We start from the raw sequence: 21,858 nt of genomic DNA on the forward strand, positions 1-21,858 counted from the left end.
CCAGGAACTAGAACTAGAACCTGAAACTATAACTGGAAGCAAGAACTGGAACTACGAGTTGAACCAGAACCAGGAAGTAAAAGAGACGGAGAGAGAACGACACAACGTAATTAAATAAAGTAGAAGAAGAAAAATAAATAAAATGTAAATAAACAATAAAGATCCGAGTAAAGGAATAAAGTTGTTGTTGTGAAACAGGAAGTGGACGGATGGACTCCTGATGAATTAACGTAGATAAACCTCCTTCAGACCGGTGCCCCCCTCCTGTCTGATCCACTTAATGAGCTCTAAGCTGATTGGTCCTCAGCGGGGGGGCGGGGGGGGGATTACCCGACCAAACATACATCTCTACAGAAACCCAGCGACCTTTGACCTCCACCAAGGACACCCCGTCCTCACCTCAGACGACTGAAGGGATCCTTTCAAAATAAGAGCCAGGCACAGCGGAATTAAAATAAATACTTTTATTTTATAAAACAGGAAGTAGAATAAAGTTACATTCACAGGGTGCTAGTGAGTCTTATTTTGGCGGGACAGGAAGTGGAGCCTCATGATCAGACTCCGAATCTCCCCGCGCTTCTGTCGCACTCGTTGCCGCGGGAACCAGCGGTCCAATCGCAGCGGGAGGTCGAAGTGCACGACGGGGTTCTGGGGAGCCAATCACAGAGCTCGATTTAGACGTCGGGGGTGGGTGGGGGGGGGGGGGGGAAGGTGGAGGTGGGAGGTGGAGGTGGAGGGAAGGTGGAGGAAGGTGGGAGGTGGAGGGAGTGGAGGGAGGTGGGGGGAGGTGGAGGTGGGGGGTGGAGGTGGAGGAGGTGGAGGGAGGTGGAGGGAGGTGGAGGTGGGGGGTGGAGGTGGAGGAGGTGGGGGGAGGTGGAGGGAGGTGGAGGTGGGGGGTGGAGGTGGAGGAGGCGGGTGGAGGTGGGAGGAGGTGGGAGGAGGCGTTACCTGCAGGAAGGTCTCCACGTACTGAAGCAGGTAGACTCCACAGTCACTGCTGTTGTCCTGCTGAGGGACTCTACAGCTGGAGCTCCTCATGGTGTCCACACTGAAGACACGGGACGTCCTCCTCCGCACCTCCCACTCCACCTGCAGGTAGCTGAACACACACACCCATCACCTCCTCATCACCTCCTCCTCCCCATCACCTCCTCCTCCCCCCTCATCTCCTCCCTCCTCCTCCTCCTCATCTCCTCCTCCCCCCCCCATCACCTCCTCCTCCTCCCCCCTCCTCCTCATCACCACCTCCTCCTCCTCATCACCTCCTCCTCACCCTCACCTCCTCCTCACCCTCACCTCCTCCTCACCCTCCTCCTCATCCCTCATCTCCTCCCTCCTCTTCCTCCTCACCATCACCTCCTCCTCACCATCACCTCCTCCTCCTCCTCATCTCCTCCTCCTCCCCCTCCTCATCACCTCCCCCCTCATCATCAATCACCTCCTCCTCCTCCCCCTCCTCATCACCTCCCCCCTCATCATCAATCACCTCCTCCTCCTCCTCCCTCCTCATCACCTCCCCCCTCATCATCACCTCCTCCCTCATCATCACCTCCTCCTCCTCCCCCCTCATCACCTCCCCCCTCATCACCTCCTCCTCCTGCTGTGTGTACTCACTCTCTGATGAGTCTGCAGACGTCCTCGTGGTACGACAGCTTCAGTGAATCCATGACGAGGACACACGGCCTGAGAACACAGAACACAGAACACCTGGTTCTAGCTTTGTTCTACAGTCTGTCCTGAGAACACCTGGTTCTAGCTTTGTTTTAGGGTCTGTCCTGAGAACACAGAATGTCTGGTTCTAGCTTTGTTCTACAGTCTGTCCTGAGAACACAGAACACCTGGTTCTAGCTTTGTTCTACAGTCTGTCCTGAGAACACAGAACACCTGGTTCTAGCTTTGTTCTACAGTCTGTCCTGAGAACACAGAACACCTGGTTCTAGCTTTGTTCTAGGCTCTGTTCTATCAGAGGAGAAGGAGGAGCAGACTGACCTCTTTAACACGGAGGTTCTCCTGCAGCCCAGCTCACTGCAGTCCTGTAAACAAACAAACACTCAGTGTCATGTCTCATGTCTCATGTCTCCCGTCCCCCCTGTCCCCCCCCAATCACCCCCCCCAGCATTTGTTGACACTTCTTACCGGAGGCGGAGGCGTTGGCTCTGATCCACCATCACCCACTCGCCGTTGGAAGTCCTGGTACTGGACGTCCTCCAGACCCGGGAAACAAACCACCACCAGGAACCAGTGAGCCCTGAGGACGGAGGAGGACAACACCTCCTTAAAGTCTCAGGAGGAGAGGGAGGAGGTGAAAGCTGTTAAACACTGCTCCTTACTCTTGATTGACAGGCACAAACAGGAAGTCTTTGGTGAAGATGTCCACATGACGTGTCCACGTCTTCACCCTCTGGTGTCTCACATAGCGGTCCCTGGAACACAGAGACACTGAGGCTGATTGTGGGCCAGTCAAACACTGGACAGACACCAGGAGCGTCCCCTTACTGGACACAGGGGGCGCCGTCCTCCCCCGCCGCTCGCCGTCTGCTCAGCTGTTTGAAGAAGAAGCTGCTGAAGACGTGACTCCTCTTGGACACGGAGACGTCCTCCACGCCCTCCGTGAAGAGGAACCTGGGGGAGGACAGAGGACATCAGGAGACACTACAACTATTTAATACAGAGGAGGAGGAGGAGGAGTAGGAGGAGGAAGAGGAGGAGGAGGAGGAGGGACTGACTTGAGGTAGAAGTCGATGATGACATCGTTGAGGTAGTGTCCGTCCTCCAGACAGGACATGTCCTCCTGAGTGATGGTGATCCGTCCTTTACCAGGAGCTACAGGATACTGGACCAGTCTGAGGACAGAGGACACGGGTCAGACCAGGGATCAGGTTCACCTGGTTCACCTGGTTCACCTGGTTCACTAGTTTACTGGTTCACCTGGTTCACTAGTTTACCTGGTTCACTAGTTTACTGGTTCACCTGGTTCACTAGTTTACCTGGTTCACTAGTTTACTGGTTCACCTGGTTCACTAGTTTACTGGTTTACCTGGTTCACTAGTTTACTGGTTTACCTGGTTCACTAGTTTACTAGTTTACTGGTTTACCTGGTTCACTAGTTTACTGGTTTACCTGGTTCACTAGTTTACTGGTTTACCTGGTTCACTAGTTTACCTGGTTCACTAGTTTACTAGTTTACCTGGTTCACTAGTTTACTGGTTTACCTGGTTCACTAGTTTACTGGTTTACCTGGTTCACTAGTTTACCTGGTTCACTAGTTTACTAGGTTCACCAGTTTACTAGGTTCACCAGTTTACTAGGTTCACCAGTTTACTAGTTTACTAGGTTCACTAGTTTACTAGGTTCACTAGTTTACCAGGTTCACTAGTTCACTAGTTTACCTTGTTCACTAGTTCACTAGTTTACCTGGTTTACCTGGTTCACTAGTTTGCCTGGTTTACCAGGTTCACTAGTTTACCTGGTTTACTAGTTTACCTATTTTACTAGTTTACTGGTTTACTAGTTTACCTGGTTTACTAGTTTACCGGGTTTACCTGGTTCACTAGTTTACTGGTTTACCTGGTTCACTAGTTTACCTGGTTCACTAGTTTACCTGGTTTACTGGTTTACCTGGTTTACTGGTTCACTAGTTTACTGGTTTACCTGGTTTACTGGTTCACTAGTTTACTGGTTTACTGGTTTACCTGGTTCACTAGTTTACTGGTTTACCTGGTTTACTGGTTCACTAGTTTACTGGTTTACTGGTTCACTAGTTTACTGGTTTACCTGGTTCACTAGTTTACCTGGTTCACTGGTTTACTAGTTTACCTACTGGTTTACTGGTTCACTGGTTTACTAGTTTACCTGGTTTACTGGTTTACTGGTTTACCTGGTTTACTGGTTCACTAGTTTACTGGTTTACTGGTTTACCTGGTTTACTGGTTCACTAGTTTACTGGTTTACCTGGTTTACTGGTTTACTGGTTCACTAGTTTACCTGGTTTACTAGTTTACCGGGTTTACCTGGTTCACTAGTTTACTGGTTTACCTGGTTCACTAGTTTACCTGGTTCACTAGTTTACCTGGTTTACTGGTTTACCTGGTTTACTGGTTCACTAGTTTACTGGTTTACCTGGTTTACTGGTTCACTAGTTTACTGGTTTACTGGTTTACCTGGTTCACTAGTTTACTGGTTTACCTGGTTTACTGGTTCACTAGTTTACTGGTTTACTGGTTCACTAGTTTACTGGTTTACCTGGTTCACTAGTTTACCTGGTTCACTGGTTTACTAGTTTACCTGGTTTACTGGTTTACTGGTTCACTGGTTTACTAGTTTACCTGGTTTACTGGTTTACTGGTTTACCTGGTTTACTGGTTTACCTGGTTTACTGGTTCACTAGTTTACTGGTTTACCTGGTTTACTGGTTTACTAGTTTACTAGTTTACTAGTTTACTGGTTTACTAGTTTACTGGTTCACTAGTTTACTGGTTTACCTGGTTTACTAGTTTACCTGGTTTACCTGGTTTACCTGGTTTACTAGTTTACCTGGTTTACTGGTTTACCTGGTTTACTGGTTCACTAGTTTACTGGTTTACCTGGTTGGAAGCTGCTGCAGACCACTGGTTCTCAGCTGACCAGACTTCTGTCGGGAGACACAGACGTCCGTCAGACACAAATGTCTCAGTCCGACGGAGGAGACGGCGAGGGGGACAGACTTACCGCTGAGTGTCCCAGCAGTCTGAGGAGGTGCTGGTCCAGAGGGGGAGGACAGCTGTGGAGGAGCATCAGCCCGTCAGCCCAGTCCAGAGGGGAGGCCAGCCCCCCAGAGGAGGAGGAGCGTCCCTGCTTGTACTCCTCCATGTCCAGGATGGAAGCCAGCAGAGCGGCCTGGAGTTCCTGAAGCTGCTCCTTCAACACCACCAGGAGAAAGGAGCATGGAGGACCTGTAGAGACCAGGAGGAACAGGAGAGACCAAGAAAGACCAGGAGGAACCAACAGAAAAGAGGAGGAAGTAGGAGGAACCAGGAGAGAAGAGGAGGAACCAGGAAGAACCAGGAGGAACCAGGAGGAACCAGGAGAGACCAGGATGAACCAGGAAGAACCAGGAAGAACCAGGAAGAACCAGGAGAGAAGAGGAGGAACCAGGAGAGAAGAGGAGGAACCGGGAGGCACCAGGAAGAACGAGGAGATACCAGGAGAGACCAGAGTTGAAGGACCTTTAGTTTTTTGTGCCAGTATCACATATTTCAAGCATCTCTGAGATCAGAACCAGAACCAGCTGAGGGTTTGAGGTTTACCGGAGGCGGAGCAGGTCTGGATGGCCGACAGCTCTCTCTGCAGCAGGTTGGCCTGGGCATCCGTCACCCACAGGAAGAGCAGCGAGGGGGCGGGGCCTTCCCAAGCAGCCAGCAGAGACCCGCCCTTAGCCACACCCCCGTCCCAGACGCCATAACCACGAAGCTGAGAAGCCACCACCGTCACCTCGCCTTCCTCCTCCCCTGATGGAGACCAAACCAGAGTTTAGAAAGGAGCTACTGTTAGCTAGGAGGCTAGGAAGAGCTACTGCTAGCTAGGAGGCTAGAAAGAGCTACTGTTAGCTCGGAGGCTAGAAAGAGCTACTGTTAGCTAGGAGGCTAGGAAGAGCTACTGCTAGCTAGGAGGCTAGAAAGAGCTACTGTTAGCTAGGAGGCTAGGAAGAGCTACTGCTAGCTAGGAGGCTAGGAAGAGCTTCTGCTAGCTAGGAGGCTAGAAAGAGCTACTGTTAGCTGGGAGGCTAAGAAGAGCTACTGCTAGCTAGGAGGCTAGAAAGAGCTACTGTTAGCTAGGAGGCTAGGAAGAGCTGCTGTTAGCTAGGAGGCTAGGAAGAGCTACTGCTAGCTAGGAGGATAGAAAGAGCTACTGTTAGCTGGGAGGCTAAGAAGAGCCAATGTTAGCTGGGAGTTAGCGGGGAGGCTAGAAAGAGCTACTGTTAGCGGGGAGGCTAGGAAGAGCTACTGTTAGCTGGGAGGCTAGGAAGAGCTACTGTTAGCGGGGAGGCTAGGAAGAGCTACTGTTAGCTGGGAGGTTAGGAAGAGCTGCTGTTAGCTGGGAGGCTAGGAAGAGCTGCTGTTAGCGGGGAGGCTAGGAAGAGCTACTGTTAGCTGGGAGGCTAGGAAGAGCTACTGTTAGCTGGGAGGCTAGGAAGAGCTACTGTTAGCTGGGAGGCTAGGAAGAGCTACTGTTAGCTGGGAGTGATCAGATCTGGACGTGTCGTTACCTTTCAGAGGAAGAGTGATGCCGTTCTCTGTGATCTGAAAAACATGACAACCGTCAGATGGGGGAAGGTCGCTGGTTTGATTCCCTGACACATGTCACATGTCACATGACCCACGACGCATTAATCTCTCACCGTCATCTTCTGGTTGCCGTCAGCGTCCATCAGGCCGGCGTGCAGCGAGGAGAAGTCCAGCTGCAGGAAGGAAGGCGGCGGCAGCGAATGAGCCGGTTCAAACACCTGTCAGACAATACGCAGGGAAACATGACGGCCTTAGCTAAAGCTAAGCTAACCTCTAGAAGCTAACAACCAGACCTCATCATGTAACAGGTTCCTTTTTAAACGTTTACCGTCTCTGAGGTTCCTCTGCAGCTCCGCGGCGTCCTCGCTGCTTCGTCTCCGTCGTCCTCCTCGTCTTCACTCGACAGCACAACTGAGGGACAAAGATGAAATGATGTGGTTGAGTTTGTGTCGTGTCTCCATGTCATGAGACGTGACACGTGTTGAGGATCCAGCTGAAACTCACTGGGTTCGGTCGGAGTCGGTTTCTGTCTCTGTTTCCTGGGCTTCAGGACGTCCAGCCTGATCTTCCTCTCTCTGAACTCCCTCCATCTTTCTCTCTGCCGCTCCCTCACGTCCTCCATCAGGCCGTTGATGCTGGAGAGGCGCGGCGTCCCGTTCTGGCTCTGGACAGGCGCCATTCTCTTCGACGAAGCGGCCTTCACCGTGGATACGGAGGAGGAGGGACGAGCTTTAGTCGCAGAGAGTCTGGTCCTGGACGGAGAGAGAAAGTCGTCCTCTGACGTCGGATCTGAACCCGAGATGGACGACAATGACTTCTTCTTCTGTTGTTTGAGAGGAGACTCTGGAGGACTTCCTGTGGAGATCTGGAACCAACAGACCAGAGCTTTAATGAAAGTCATTAAATACCACCTTAAAAGATCTGTAAGAGGGCCTGAATGAAATTCAGTAATACCACCTTAAAAGATCTGTAAGAGAGCTTTAATGAAAGTCAGTAATACCACCTTAAAAGATCTGTAAGAGAGCTTTAATGAAAGTCAGTAATACGACCTTAAAAGATCTGTAAGAGGGCCTGATTGAAAGTCAGTAATACCACCTTAAAAGGTCTGTGAGAGGACTAATGAAAGTCAGTAATACCACCTTAAAAGGCCTGTGAGAGGACCTTAATGGAAGTCAGTAATACCACCTTAAAAGATCTGTAAGAGGGCCTGATTGAAAGTCAGTAATACCACCTTAAATGATCTGTAGGAGGACTAATGGAAGTCAGTAATACCACCTTAAAAGATCTGTAAGAGGGCCTGAATGAAAGTCATTAATACCACCTTAAAACACCTGTAGGAGGACTAATGAAAGTCAGTAATACCACCTTAAAAGATCTGTAAGAGGGCCTGAATGAAAGTCAGAAATACCACCTTAAAAGGCCTGTGAGAGGACCTGAATGGAAGTCAGTAATACCACCTTAAAACAGGACAGGTTTCCCTCCACCTTTCGTGTGAAAATATTTTGACCTTTGACCTTTACCTGCTCCCCCGTCCCGTCTCTGTTGGACTGGACTGTCCTCCAGGTGTTGCTGGTGGAGGAACTCAAACTCCCATCATGCCCGTCACCTCTCAGCTCAGCCAGAGTGTCCAGTGACTCCACAGAGACGCTCCGAGTGGACGAGGACGAGGACGAGGCTGAGGGAAGACGTTCACACAGGTTACCGTGGTTACCGTGGTGACAGATAGTTACCGAGGAGTTTGATTGGTCCACGCCATCACAGTGTAATTACTCACCTGACCACGCGGCACTTTTCTTCTTCTGTGGTGGAGACAGACGCTGGGAGGTCGCCTGTGGCTTCAGCAGCCGGTCTGACGCTCTCCGAGGACGCCACCTGGTGGACGGAGCGGGGAACAGCAGCTGACATCTTTTATTGTGAAAATCATTAGGACTTTACTGTGAAAATCTGTGTAAGGTGAAGTGAAATAAACACGTGGACGATTGTTAATATTAATTAATGAACCTGTTTGAGAAACGGGACGAGGGCGCCTCCTGATTGGCTGCTGGCGATGCCCCGCCCCCGTTGGGGCTGTTGAGTCCCAGCAGAGTCTGGACCACGTCTCTGAACAGAGGCTTGCAGGGCGTTTTACCTCCTGCTGCCGCCTGCAGGGGACGCTGCGTCGGCCCCAGAGAGTTCCCAGCATGCATCCTGTCAGCGCCCCCTCTGCTGGGCGGATCCCCATAGCCCTGTCCAGACAACCAGACACATACCGCCTTAAAAAGATCCACCTTAAATGAAAATCATTCTGAACATTTTAAAAAATACTCCAGCTTTTATTCTGAAGATACTCTGACCTTTATTCTGAAAATATTCAGACTTGAAATCGTGAAGGAACAACATAAACGATCAAAGTTGGTGATACCACCTTAAGCTGAGGGGCGGGGCTCTGGAGGCGGGACAGCGGTGACTGCATGTGCAGGTGGGCGGAGTCAGAACCCGCAGGTTGTTTTCTCCTGGGGATTTTGAAAGGTGACGCCATGCTGGGAGAGAACACACCAAAGTCCATTCAAAAACGAGTCGTTTTATTGCTCGGCGTTCAAACAGGAGTCTGGTAACAAACTGACTCGTTTTAAAACAGCTCTGCTTCTGTGAGGGACGGTTCGGCATTTCAGAAACTTTAAATAATCTTTAACATCCGCTTTGAAAGACTCTTAACATACTGAAACTGTTTTCATGTGGCGTAGAATGAGAACTACACCAGACAGTTGAAGAAGAAGAAGAAAGCACTGGTTTGTGTATTCCTCTCTCACACCTGGAACTAATGACAATCAGTCTCTTTTAACGATAAATAATTTGTCCCCCAGACTAAAGCTGCCAGGTTATCTTAAATAAGACATTATTTAAATGAAGTTCTGAACTGAATCAGCTGTTTGGATGTCGGTCATTGTTTTAGAATGTGTTAATAGAATATGAACGTCCACACACCAGACTCCATCTGTCATTTCGTTTTGTTTGCTTACTTGTGCGCCGAATCAACCAGAAGACTTTAATAAATCAGATAAAGTCTAAGCTCGTGTTTCTATGAGTCTGTGTTTTGATTTTAGCTGTAATTCTTTAAACTGCGCCGTTTCTTAGCGGGGTTCCTGCTGGTGTCAGCTGACCAGCAGCGCGTACAGCTCGCGTTTCCTTTCAGGTTCGTGCTGATATAAAGTTTAACAGGAACCTAAAGATTCATTTACATACCTAACGTCAGCGGGGGAGCCAGCGAGGCTGCTACACAGCTAGCCGGCTAGCCAGCGGGCTAAGCTAGCCAGCTAGCTGCTGCTGCTGCCGCCGTTAAATGCCGGTGAACTCTCCGGGAGGCTCATGTGCGGCGGACCGAGGACGGTCTGAGCTCTGACCGCCTCATGGAGGAGTCACAGCCGGCGTAAAGACACGAGTCAGTCCGAGGAGAACGAGCAGGAACCTCCAGACCTCCAGCAGCTCCTCAGTCCACCGACAAACGACAACAATCACCACGTAACTGCGTCACCACGTAGCCCTGCGTCATTGCGTCACCGGTCAAACTCCTGTTTCAATGAGCTTTATTTACAAATCTGATGTTTACAATCTGACAGCGAGAAGAATGAATGAATGATTCGTGTTGTTGGCTTTATTCTGAGTAATACCACCTTAACGGATCAAGACTTCACCCAGAACCCGAGTCAAACATGAAGAGGCCGGTCTGAGACAAACCGGTCTGAGCTGGAGTCCCTTTAATCCCAAACCTGTTTATCTGTCACACCCTGACCTCCGACCTCTGACCTCTGACCGGATCAATAAGACAACAAGACTCTGGACGTGATCAACACAGTAAAAGACAAATAAAAACCCAGAGGAAGAAGATAGCAGCCATGTCTGGTCCGAGGGGGCGTCGGTCTGGTCTGATCTGGGCCAATGGTCTGGTCCTGTAGGGTCTGGTCTTGTAGGGGGGCCGGTCTGGTGGTTAATGATTGAGCCAAAGAAGGCTTGCAGCTGAGGGGGACGGACCGAGCTCAGTCTGGAGGCGTCATGGATCGACTGGTGGAGTGTGTCCCCAACTTCTCTGAGGGCCGAGACAAACAGGTGAGACAAATAATTAGAAAGAAACGTCTCAGACCTGGACCTGGAGCAGACTCCAGGACTTCATGATCACAAGAAGAACCAAAAATCAGTTTCTCTCTTCTGATATGAAATCAGATCAAGGTAAACGTAGAGCAGCAGCTTCCAGAGGGAACGTCTGAGAGTTTGTTAAAGGTCTAGAGTTTGTTAAAGGTCTAGAGTTTGTTAAAGGTCTGAGTTTATTAAAGGTCTAGAGTTTGTTAAAGGTCTAGAGTTTGTTAAAGGTCTGAGTTTATTAAAGGTCTAGAGTTTTTAAAGGTCTAGAGTTTGTTAAGGGTCTAGAGTTTTTAAAGGTCTAGAGTTTGTTAAGGGTCTAGAGTTTTTAAAGGTCTAGAGTTTGTTAAGGGTCTGAGTTTGTTAAGGGTCTAAATTTTAAAGGTCTAGAGTTTGTTAAGGGTCTGAGTTTGTTAAAGGTCTGAGTTTGTTCAGGGTCTGAGTTTGTTAAGGGTCTAGAGTTTTTAAAGGTCTAGAGTCCAGTCAGCTGTTAATGGTTAGAACAGAGTTAAAGTGGAAACATCTGAACTTTAACCGCTGGAAGGAAAGTTAATCATCAACCACCTCTGATCTGGGCTCAGTCCTCTCAAGGAGCTTCCATCAGTAGATGATCAGTAGATGATGTAGGTCCTGGTCTTGGTCCTGGTCTTGGTCCTGGTCTTAATAAACTGACGGTTCAGATGACCTCCAGGTGATCGATGCCATCTCCGCCGCCATCTCGGGCTCCCAGGGCTGCAGCCTGCTGGACGTGGACCCCGGGGCCTCCACCAACCGGACGGTCTACACCTTCGTGGGGACTCCGGACGCGGTGGTGGAGGGGGCGCTGAACGCCGCCCGCTGCGCCTTCGGCCTCATCGACATGAGCAAACACTCAGGTGAGTCCGAGAGCCGCCTCACGCCAACGCCGCCCACAGGAAGTGGCTAACCGCTGTTTCCCGTCCAGGTGAGCACCCTCGCACCGGAGCGCTGGACGTCTGTCCCTTCATCCCCGTCCAGAACGTCTCCATGGACGACTGCGTCCACTGCGCCAACGTCTTCGCAGAGAAACTGGCCGAGATGCTGCAGGTGCCAGGTGAGGAGGTCTTTAAGGTGGAGGTCTTTAAGGAGGAGGTCTGTGAGGAGGAGGTCTTTAAGGAGGTCTTTAAGGAGGAGGACTTTAAGGAGGAGGTCTGTGAGGAGGAGGACTTTAAGGAGGAGGTCTTTGAGGAGAAGATCTTTCAGGTGGAGGTCTTTAATGAGGAGGTCTGTGAGGAGGTCTTCAAGGAGGAGGTCTTCAAGGAGGAGGACTTTAAGGAGGAGGTCTGTGAGGAGGAGGTCTGTGAGGAGGAGGTCTTTCAGGTGGAGGTCTTCAAGGAGGAGGACTTTAAGGAGGAGGTCTGTGAGGAGGAGGTCTTTAAGGAGGAGGTCTTTAATGAGGAGGTCTTTAAGGAGGAGGTCTGTGAGGAGGAGGTCTTTAAGGAGGTCTTTAAGGAGGAGGTCTTTAAGGTGGAGGTCTTTAAGGAGGAGGTCTGTGAGGAGGAGGTCTTTAATGAGGAGGTCTTTAATGAGGAGGTCTTTAAGGAGGAGGTCTTTAAGGAGGAGGTCTTTAAGGAGGAGGTCTTTAAGGAGGAGGTCTTTATTAAACTCACATCTCTCTTGTCTCCAGTTTATCTTTATGGAGAAGCCGCCCGGTCCGAGTCCAGGAGGAACCTTCCCTCCGTCAGAGCTGGAGAGTACGAAGCTCTCCCTGACAAGGTGACCACCTCTTCTCCTTCTTCCTCTTCTTCCTCTTCCTCTCCTTCTCCTTCTTCACGCTCTTCTTCGTCCTCCAGCTGAAACGGGACGAGTGGGCCCCTGACTTCGGCCCCGCCCTCTTCGTGCCGTCATGGGGCGCCACGGTAACCGGAGCCCGGACATTCCTGATCGCCTACAACGTGAACCTGATCAGCACCAAGGAACAGGCGCACCGCATCGCGCTGGACGTCCGGGAGCAGGGCCGGGGCAAGGACCAGGTGCATGCTGGGAGTTGTATTGTTTGAGCCTTTTAATGTGACCCGTGGTTGAATGTAACCCGTCTCTCTCTCGTGTCCCGACCAGCCCGGGCTGCTGAAGAAGGTCCAGGGGATGGGATGGTACCTGGACGAGGCCAACGTCGCTCAGGTGTCCACCAACATTATGGACTTCACGGTGACGCCACTGCACGCCGTGTACGAGGAGATCCGCCGGGTCGCCGAGGTCAGTTACCTTTAGTGACCTCCAGTGACCTCCAGTGACCTTTAGTGACCTCCAGTGACATCCAGTGACATCCAGTGACCTCCAGTGACTTTTAGTGACCTCCAGTGACATCCAGTGACCTTTAGTGACCTCCAGTGACCTCTAGTGACATCCAGTGACCTCCAGTGACCTCCAGTGACTTTTAGTGACCTCCAGTGACCTCCAGTGACCTCCAGTGACATCCAGTGACCTTTAGTGACCTCCAGTGACCTCTAGTGACATCCAGTGACCTCCAGTGACCTCCAGTGACTTTTAGTGACCTCCAGTGACCTCCAGTGACCTCCAGTGACATCCAGTGACCTTTAGTGACCTCTAGTGGCCTCCAGTGACCTCCAGTGACCTCCAGTGACCTTTAGTGACCTCCAGTGACCTCCAGTGACTTCCAGTGACCTCCAGTGACCTTTAGTGACCTTTAGTGACCTCCAGGTGTGTGTCTTGGCGTCAGGAGCTGACCCTGCCGGTGGTGGGTTCTCAGATCGTGGGTCTGATTCCTCTGAAGGCTCTACTGGACTCAGCTGACTTCTACATCCAGAGAGAGAGACTGTTCATCCTGGAAGAGGAGCACAAAGTCCGATTGGTCTGTCTCTCATCCATCTGTCTGTCTCTCATCTGTCTGTCTGTCTCTCATCTGTCTCTAATCTGTCTCTCATCCGTCTGTCTGTCTCTCATCTGTCTGTCTGTCTCTCGTCTGTCTGTCTGTCTCAGGTGATCAGTAAACTGGGTCTGGACTCCCTCGGTCCCTTCAAGCCAGAGGAGAGAATCATAGAGTGAGTCCTTTAATCCTCGGCTCCTCTGATTGGTTGTTGACGGGTCAGGTGACTATGTCTTTCTGAGCAGGTACATGGTGAAGTCTCCAGAGGACGGACGCCTGGTGTCTCTGTCTCTGGAGCGGTTCGTCCAGAGCGTCGGCGCCCGGACGGCGGCCCCCGGAGGAGGATCGGTGTCCGCCGCCATGGGCGCTCTGGTACCAGCTGCGGCCGTCCTCCAGCAGAGTGAGACATGTCCACATTAGAATGTCTCCACTGTGACGCTGTCTTCTTCCTGTAGGGGGCGGCGCTGGGGGCCATGGTCGGTCACATGACCTACGGGAAGAGACAGTTTGAAAACCTGGACCCCGTGATGAGGAGACTGATTCCTCCGTTCCATCACGCCATGGACGACCTGCTGCTCATGGTGGACGCTGACACGACCGCCTTCAACGGATACATGGTGAGGACAGAGACACCTAGAGACAGCTGGAGACAAACAGAGACACCTAGAGACACATGGAGACAGCTGGAGACACATAGAGACAGCTGGAGACACCTAGAGACACCTAGAGACAGCTGGAGACAAATAGAGGCACCTCGAGACAGCTGGAGACAAATAGAGACACCTAGAGACAGCTGGAGACACATAGAGACACCTAGAGACAGCTGGAGACACCTAGAAACAGCTGGAGACACCTAGAGACACCTAGAGACAGCTGGAGACAAATAGAGACACCTGTAGACACGTGGAGACAGTCTCGTCTGTCTTTGTCCTGGTTAACATTTGTCTCTGCTGCAGGCGGCTCTGAAGATGCCTCGAGGTTCTGCTGAGGACATGGACAGGTGAGACAGTCTTCAGGTAGACTCACCTGAGACGGTGGATTTCTGACGACTCTTTCATTGTGTTGTTGTCATGGCGACAGGAGAGAGGCAGCGATGCAGGACGGCCTGCAGAGAGCCGTCGGTGTCCCCCTGGCTCTGGCAGAGAGGATCAGTGTCCTGTGGGCGCCTCTCAGAGAACTGGTCGTCTACGGCAACGTCAGCTGCAAGTCTGACGCCCAGGTATGAACTCACCTGTACGTGAGGTGGGGGTCTGAGGTGGTCTGAGGTGGTGATGGGGTCTGAGGTGGTCTGTGATGGGGTCTGAGGTGGTCTGAGGTGGTGATGGGGTCTGAGGTGGTCTGAGGTGGTCTGTGGTGGTCTGAGGTGGTGATGGGGTCTGAGGTGGTCTGTGATGGGGTCTGAGGTGGTCTGAGGTGGTGATGGGGTCTGAGGTGGTCTGAGGTGGTCTGAGGTGGGGTCTGAGGTGGTGATGGGGTCTGAGATGGTCTGAGGTGGTGTCTGAGGTGGGGTCTGAGGTGGTGATGGGGTCTGAGATGGTCTGAGGTGGTGTCTGAGGTGGGGTCTGAGGTGGTGATGGGGTCTGAGGTGGTCTGTGATGGGGTCTGAGGTGGTCTGAGGTGGTGATGGGGTCTGAGGTGGTCTGAGGTGGTGATGGGGTCTGAGGTGGTGATGGGGTCTGAGGTGGTCTGTGATGGGGTATGAGGTGGTCTGAGGTGGTGATGGGGTCTGAGGTGGTCTGTGATGGGGTCTGAGGTGGTCTGAGGTGGTGATGGGGTCTGAGGTGGTGATGGGGTCTGAGGTGGTCTGAGGTGGTCTGTGGTGGTCTGAGGTGGTGATGGGGTCTGAGGTGGTCTGTGATGGGGTCTGAGGTGGTGATGGGGTCTGAGGTGGTCTGAGGTGGTGATGGGGTCTGAGGTGGTCTGAGGTGGTCTGAGGTGGGGTCTGAGGTGGTGATGGGGTCTGAGATGGTCTGAGGTGGTCTCTGAGGTGGGGTCTGAGGTGGTGATGGGGTCTGAGATGGTCTGAGGTGGTGTCTGAGGTGGTGTCTGAGGTGGTGATGGGGTCTGAGGTGGTCTGAGGTGGTGATGGGGTCTGAGGTGGTCTGTGGTGGTCTGAGGTGGGGTCTGAGGTGGTGATGGGGTCTGAGATGGTCTGAGGTGGTCTCTGAGGTGGGGTCTGAGGTGGTGATGGGGTCTGAGATGGTCTGAGGTGGTGTCTGAGGTGGTGTCTGAGGTGGTGATGGGGTCTGAGGTGGTCTGTGATGGGGTCTGAGGTGGTGATGGGGTCTGAGGTGGTCTGAGGTGGTGATGGGGTCTGAGGTGGTCTGTGGTGGTCTGAGGTGGTGATGGGGTCTGAGGTGGTCTGTGATGGGGTCTGAGGTGGTGATGGGGTCTAAGGTGGTCTGAGGTGGTGATGGGGTCTGACGTGGTCTGTGGTGGTCTGTGGTGGTGATGGGGTCTGTGGTGGTCTGAGGTGGTCTGAGGTGGTCTGAGGTGGTCTGTGATGGGGTCTGAGGTGGTGATGGGGTCTGAGGTGGTCTGAGGTGGTGATGGGGTCTGAGGTGGTCTGTGGTGGTCTGTGGTGGTGATGGGGTCTGTGGTGGTCTGAGGTGGTCTGTGGTGGTCTGCGGTGGTGATGGGGTCTGTGGTGGTCTGAGGTGGTCTGTGGTGGTCTGCGGTGGTGATGGGGTCTGAGGTGGTCTGAGGTGGTCTGTGATGGGGTCTGAGGTGGTGATGGGGTCTGAGGTGGTCTGAGGTGGTGATGGGGTCTGAGGTGGTCTGTGGTGGTCTGTGGTGGTGATGGGGTCTGTGGTGGTCTGAGGTGGTGATGGGGTCTGTGGTGGTCTGAGGTGGTCTGTGGTGGTCTGCGGTGGTGATGGGGTCTGTGGTGGTCTGAGGTGGTGATGGAGTCTGAGGTGGTCTGAGGTGGTGATGGGGTCTGAGGTGGTCTGAGGTGGTGATGGGGTCTGTGGTGGTCTGAGGTGGTCTGTGGTGGTCTGTGGTGGTCTGCGGTGGTGATGGGGTCTTTGGTGGTCTGAGGTGGTGATGGGGTCTGAATTGGTCTGAGGTGGTGTCTGAGGTGGTGTCTGAGGTGGTGATGGGGTCTGAGGTGGTCTGATGTGGTCTGTGATGGGGTCTGAGGTGGTCTGTGGTGGTGATGGGGTCTGAGGTGGTGTCTGAGGTGGGGTCTGAGGTGGTGATGGGGTCTGAGATGGTGTCTGAGGTGGTGTCTGAGGTGGTGATGGGGTCTGAGGTGGTCTGAGGTGGTCTGTGATGGGGTCTGAGGTGGTCTGAGGTGGTGATGGGGTCTGAGGTGGTCTGAGGTGGTGATGGGGTCTGAGGTGGTCTGTGGTGGTCTGAGGTGGTCTGAGGTGGTGATGGGGTCTGAGGTGGTCTGTGATGGGGTCTGAGGTGGTGATGGGGTCTGAGGTGGTCTGAGGTGGTGATGGGGTCTGAGGTGGTGATGGGGTCTGAGGTGGTCTGAGGTGGTCTGTGGTGGTGATGGGGTCTGAGGTGGTCTGTGGTGGTGATGGGGTCTGTGGTGGTCTGAGGTGGGGTCTGAGGTAGTGATGGGGTCTGTGGTGGTCTGAGGTGGTCTGTGGTGGTCTGCGGTGGTGATGGGGTCTGTGGTGGTCTGAGGTGGTGATGGGGTCTGAGGTGGTCTGAGGTGGTGATGGGGTCTGAGGTGGTCTGAGGTGGTGATGGGGTCTGAGGTGGTCTGAGGTGGTGATGGGGTCTGTGGTGGTCTGTGATGGGGTCTGAGGTGGTCTGAGGTTTTGATGGGGTCTGAGGTGGTCTGAGGTGGTGATGGGGTCTGTGGTGGTCTGTGATGTGGTCTGAGGTGGTCTGTGATGGGGTCTGTGGTGGTGATGGGGTCTGTGGTGGTCTGAGGTGGTGATGGGGTCTGAGGGTGTCTGAGGTGGTCTGTGGTGGTGATGGGGTCTGAGGTGGTGATGGGGTCTGAGGGTGTCTGAGGTGGTGATGGGGTCTGTGGTGGTCTGTGATGGGGTCTGAGGTGGTAACGGGGTCTGAGTTGGTCTGAGGTGGTGATGGGGTCTGAGGTGGTCTGTGATGGGGTCTGAGGTGGTGATGGGGTCTGAGGTAGTCTTTGGTTGCAGGTTGCAGCTAAAGCACTGGAGGCAGCCGTCTTCGGAGCGTACTACAACATCAGCATCAACCTGAGGGACATTAGGGACGAGGCCTTCAGGACGGCGGTAAGATTTTCAGAGACTCTGGTCTGGTCCACGTGTCCTTCAGAGACTCTGGTCTGGTCCACGTGTCCTTCTGAGACTCTGGTCTGGTCCACGTGTCCTTCTGAGACTCTGGTCTGGTCCACGTGTCCTTCAGAGACTCTGGTCTGGTCCACGTGTCCTTCTGAGACTCTGGTCTGGTCCACGTGTCCTTCAGAGACTCTGGTCTGGTCCACGTGTCCTTCTGAGACTCTGGTCTGGTCCACGTGTCCTTCAGACTCCACTGACCTGTCTTGTGTTTGTGCTGCAGACTCAGAGACGAGCCTCCGAGCTGCTGCAGGACGCCAAGGACAACGCCGCCGCCGTCCTCCACGCCGCCGACACCAGGAAGTGATCTCTGGTCAGCTGCTGTGTATCATGACTGTTACCATGGTTACAGACGTGTTGATGTGAACTGTGGAGATTAAACGTCTGATTAGAACCAACACTGAGTACTGATTGTAACTAGAACAGCTCAGACCTTCCTCCTCCTCCTCATCTTCCTCCTCCTCCTCCTCCTCCTCCTCCTCCTCCTCTTTCTCCTCCTCCTCCTCCTCTTCCTCCTCTAAACACAGACATCTAGAACGTCTCTTCTAAAAGTCCTCACTAGCTTCTGAACTCCATCAGCCTCATGGAGAACCTCAGAACCCGGTTCCAGGTTCTGAACATTTCTGAAACAGGAAGAAAGAAGCAGGAGCAGCGAGGTTCTCATGAGAATCTTTAATTATTGGACAGTAACGAGACGAGAACAAACATCATTAGAACCTGGTTCTGATCTAAAGTCTCTAAAGGGGAACCAGTCCGTGGAGGCGTCCCACAGGGAACCTACCACGGTCCTCTACATCTCCTTAAAGTCCAGGACGTGGTTCTAGACTCAGGGTCCATCTGCCTGCTCTGTGATCAGCTGGTGATGATGATGATGATGATGATGATGATGATGATGATGATGATGATGATGATGGTGATGATGGTGACGTGATCAGCTGATCAGTTCCTGTAGCCGATCTCCTCCTTGTAGCGCCTGGTCAGGGCGTTGGCCCGCCGGGTCAGCTGGGACAGGACGGCGTGGAGTCCGTTCAGGTGGAAGTGGAAGAGTTGCTCCAGGTCGTCGTCCTCGTCCTCCTTGTCCCGCCGCCACTCGTCTCCCTGCAGGACGCCCCGCTCCATGTCGTCCCGGATGGACTTGAGCAGGACGTAGGAGCTGTACATGTCCCCGTCCTGTTGGAGACAGGCTCCACCGCCCCCGCCGCCGGCCTCCACCGCCCCCAGCTCTTTGCCGCTGTCCAACGGGACGTCCCGCAGGAGGCTGGGCACCATCACCGTCTGGTCCATGTTGTTGACGGCGCCGACGAAGCGGCTCATGGCGTTGAAGAGCGACTTCTTCTGGTTGGACGGCTCGGACGTCTGCATCGTGGCGCCTCAAGGTCTCCGCTCAGCGTCCAGCGCCAAACTTAGGACGCTAATGCTCTTTGGGGATTATCAGCTGATCCTCAACGCCTCCTCATCCCCCCCAGGCCTGGAGGACTCCACCTGAGACCAGAGACACAACATGAGACACAACCAGAGACACAAACAGAGACACAAACAGAGACACAACATGAGAAACAACATGAGACACAACCTGAGACACAAACAGAGACACAACATGAGACACAACATGAGACACAACCTGAGACACAACCTGAGACACAACATGAGACACAAAATGAGACACAACCTGAGACACAACATGAGACACAACCTGAGACACAACCAGAGACACAACCTGAGACACAACATGAGACACAACCTGAGACACAACCTGAGACACAACCTGAGACACAACATGAGACACAAAATGAGACACAACCTGAGACACAACCTGAGACACAACATGAGACACAACCTGAGACACAACCTGAGACACAACATGAGACACAAAATGAGACACAACATGAGACACAACATGAGACACAACCAGAGACACAACCAGAGACACAACCTGAGACACAACATGAGACACAAAATGAGACACAACCTGAGACACAACATGAGACACAACATGAGACACAAACAGAGACACAACATGAGACACAACATGAGACACAACCAGAGACACAACATGAGACACAACATGAGACACAACCAGAGACACAACCTGAGACACAAACAGAGACACAACATGAGACACAACCAGAGACACAAACAGAGACACAACATGAGACACAACCTGAGACACAACAAGAGACACAACCAGAGACACAACCTGAGACACAACCTGAGACACAAACAGAGACACAACCAGAGACACAACCAGAGACACAACCTGAGACACAACCTGAGACACAAACAGAGACACAACCTGAGACACAACCAGAGACACAACCAGAGACACAACCTGAGACACAACATGAGACACAACCTGAGACACAACCAGAGACACAACCTGAGACACAACCTGAGACACAACCTGAGACACAACCTGAGACACAACATGAGACACAACCTGAGACACAACCAGAGACACAAAATGAGACACAACATGAGACACAACATGAGACACAACCAGAGACACAACCAGAGACACAAGCAGAGACACAACCAGAGACACAACCTGAGACACAACCAGAGACACAACATGAGACACAAACAGAGACACAACCTGAGACACAAACAGAGACACAAACAGAGACACAACATGAGACACAACATGAGACACAAACAGAGACACAACCTGGTGTCTCTTCCTGTTAGCTGCAGCAGGCTAACGCTGCTAGCTTAAGAGCTAACGTTATTAACAAGTCTATTCGGCATCCATTATCGGACACCTCCGTTTAACACAAGCTAACCTTAACGTTCACCGGTCCTGGAGCTTCCCGTTAGCTTCCGTTAGCTCCCGTTAGCTTCCATTAGCTTCCGTTAGCTCCCGTTAGCTTCCATTAGCTTCCGTTAGCTCCCGTTAGCTTCCGTTATCTCCACTGAGCTTGGCAGGAACCTCGGCTGTCAACCTGCTGCTGCTGCTGCTTCTTCCTCTTCTACTTCTTCTGCTACTTCTTCTGCTACTTCTTCTTCTGCTGCTGCTGCTGCTGCTGCTTCTTCTTCTTTGGTATTTAATGACGCATTACCGCTCCCCCCCCCCCCCCCCCCCCCCGACTGGAGCTTGGAACAGAAACTCAAACCTTTAACGTTTTATCTAAAGTTTTATGATTTAATTAGTTTATTAGATACAGTTTACTCACTAACATGATCACAATAAACACATAAATTATATTATATTAGTTTATATTAGTTTATATTAGTTTATATTATATAATATTATATTAGTTTATATTAGTTTATATCATATTATATTATATTAGTTTATATTAGTTTATATTATATTATATTATATTATATTAGTTTATTTTATATTATATTATATTATATTATATTATATTATTTTATTTTATATTATATTATATTATATTATATTAGTTTATTTTATATTATATTAGTTTATATTATATTATATTATATTATATTATATTATATTATATTAGTTTATTTTATATTATATTAGTTTATATTATATTATATTATATTATATCAGTTTATATTATATTATATTATATTATATTATATTAGTTTATATTATATTATATTAGTTTATATTATATTATATTATATTATATTATCAGGTAACAAAGAGAGAACTCTTTAATTCTTCTCAGTTTATTGTTGGCTTTGAATAAATAAAACATGAACATCCGCGGAGCGTCTCCTTGGGTTTCCATGGAGACGTACTTCTTCAGGTCCCGGTCCGGGACCGGGGTCAGGTCGACATCCCTGGTTCTGGTCCAGGACCGGGGTCAGGTCGACATCCCTGGTTCTGGTCCAGGACCGGGGTCAGGTGGTTGTCCCCTGCTGGTTCTCCGATCAGACCATCTGGTACTGGTTGGCGTTGATGAAGCGGGACAGACAACAGGCCAGAGACATCCCTATGAGCTGGAGGACAGAGACCAGACATCAGCTGACATCTGGGTGGACAGTGGTCCAAGGGGTCAGAGGTCAGTACCTGAGAGAAGGCCAAGCCAAAGGTGACTCCAGCGATGATCCCCATGTTGTTGTTGATGAAGGACATCACCAGCTCGTAGCAGCCCTGCACCACAGCCCGGGACAATGTCACCAACGTCCACAGATGTGGACAGAACATCATGGACAGAACATACACCCACCTGTCTGTAGACCTTCCCAGCAGCCAGCGTGGCATTCCTCAGGTCGGCGCCGCTGCAGTCGGACAAACTGACGCAACAGCTGGAGGGAACCCCCCCGACGGGGAAATAACCAGCACTGACCCAACTGGAGTAGTTATAGACGCCACAGCAGTGAAGCTGTAGAACCACAGAGAGAACACATCAACGGGTCCACACACACTCACCGGTGTGTACAA

The 21,858-nt window shown here is 51.5% G+C and overlaps 4 protein-coding genes across 8 annotated transcripts; 1 reads left to right on the plus strand and 3 right to left on the minus strand.

The window, feature by feature from the left end:
- Positions 1-455: 455 nt before the first annotated feature.
- Positions 456-9,626, minus strand: senp7b (SUMO specific peptidase 7b). Of its 3 annotated transcripts, none has more exons than XM_084574552.1 (20): positions 9,486-9,626; positions 8,668-8,782; positions 8,265-8,488; positions 8,038-8,135; positions 7,784-7,938; positions 6,768-7,128; positions 6,592-6,674; positions 6,377-6,481; positions 6,245-6,278; positions 5,286-5,486; positions 4,708-4,931; positions 4,584-4,630; positions 2,727-2,843; positions 2,497-2,622; positions 2,331-2,423; positions 2,137-2,248; positions 1,990-2,033; positions 1,615-1,683; positions 949-1,099; positions 456-648 (listed from the first exon to the last, which is right to left on the minus strand). In XM_084574552.1, exons 2-20 carry the CDS (start codon positions 8,779-8,781, stop codon positions 511-513), a joined length of 2,496 nt encoding a protein of 831 aa, XP_084430678.1. In that variant the 5' UTR covers position 8,782; positions 9,486-9,626; the 3' UTR covers positions 456-510. The 3 variants fall into 3 exon arrangements, with proteins under 3 accessions (XP_084430678.1, XP_084430677.1, XP_084430679.1); XM_084574551.1 differs by having other exon boundaries at positions 8,038-8,168; XM_084574553.1 differs by lacking the exon at positions 949-1,099 and having other exon boundaries at positions 8,038-8,168.
- Positions 9,627-10,292: 666 nt separating this feature from the next.
- ftcd (formimidoyltransferase cyclodeaminase) lies at positions 10,293-17,857 on the plus strand (the record flags this gene model as incomplete). Its single annotated transcript, XM_084574556.1, has 13 exons — positions 10,293-10,346; positions 11,068-11,251; positions 11,320-12,110; positions 12,188-12,367; positions 12,453-12,590; positions 13,075-13,206; positions 13,335-13,396; positions 13,467-13,593; positions 13,677-13,838; positions 14,178-14,221; positions 14,302-14,440; positions 17,340-17,435; positions 17,722-17,857. 13 exons carry the CDS (start codon positions 10,293-10,295, stop codon positions 17,803-17,805), a joined length of 2,193 nt encoding a protein of 730 aa, XP_084430682.1. The 3' UTR covers positions 17,806-17,857.
- Positions 17,798-20,523, minus strand: LOC311509370 (mid1-interacting protein 1-B-like). Of its 3 annotated transcripts, none has more exons than XR_014699827.1 (3): positions 20,279-20,523; positions 18,280-18,980; positions 17,798-17,865 (listed from the first exon to the last, which is right to left on the minus strand). XR_014699827.1 is itself a non-coding variant. In XM_084574554.1 (2 exons), exon 2 carries the CDS (start codon positions 18,858-18,860, stop codon positions 18,438-18,440), a length of 423 nt encoding a protein of 140 aa, XP_084430680.1. In that variant the 5' UTR covers positions 18,861-18,980; positions 20,279-20,523; the 3' UTR covers positions 18,156-18,437. The 3 variants fall into 3 exon arrangements, 1 of the variants encoding a protein (XP_084430680.1); XR_014699828.1 differs by lacking the exon at positions 17,798-17,865 and adding an exon at positions 18,001-18,121; XM_084574554.1 differs by lacking the exon at positions 17,798-17,865 and having other exon boundaries at positions 18,156-18,980.
- Positions 20,524-21,344: 821 nt separating this feature from the next.
- Positions 21,345-21,799, minus strand: LOC311509599 (tetraspanin-7-like; the record flags this gene model as incomplete). The annotated part of the gene is made up of 3 exons (XM_084574830.1): positions 21,345-21,413; positions 21,484-21,567; positions 21,644-21,799. Coding segments are annotated over 3 exons (309 nt in total), but the record flags the coding sequence as incomplete, so codon positions are not given.
- Positions 21,800-21,858: the final 59 nt, after the last annotated feature.

Source organism: Chelon labrosus (genome assembly GCF_963514085.1).
Source record: "Chelon labrosus genome assembly, chromosome: 24".
Classification (NCBI taxonomy): Eukaryota; Metazoa; Chordata; class Actinopteri; order Mugiliformes; family Mugilidae; genus Chelon; species Chelon labrosus.

Coding starts and splice junctions, on each gene's coding strand:
- senp7b (XM_084574551.1), bottom strand. CDS start 8,781: ATGGCGTCACCTTTCAAAATCCCCAGGAGAAAACAACCTGCGGGTTCT. Junction 7,939..8,037: donor GAAAAGTGCCGCGTGGTCAG/GTGAGTAATTAC, acceptor GTCTTCCCTCAG/CCTCGTCCTCGTCCTCGTCC. Junction 2,249..2,330: donor TTTGTGCCTGTCAATCAAGA/GTAAGGAGCAGT, acceptor CTCCGTCCTCAG/GGCTCACTGGTTCCTGGTGG.
- LOC311509370 (XM_084574554.1), bottom strand. CDS start 18,860: ATGCAGACGTCCGAGCCGTCCAACCAGAAGAAGTCGCTCTTCAACGCC.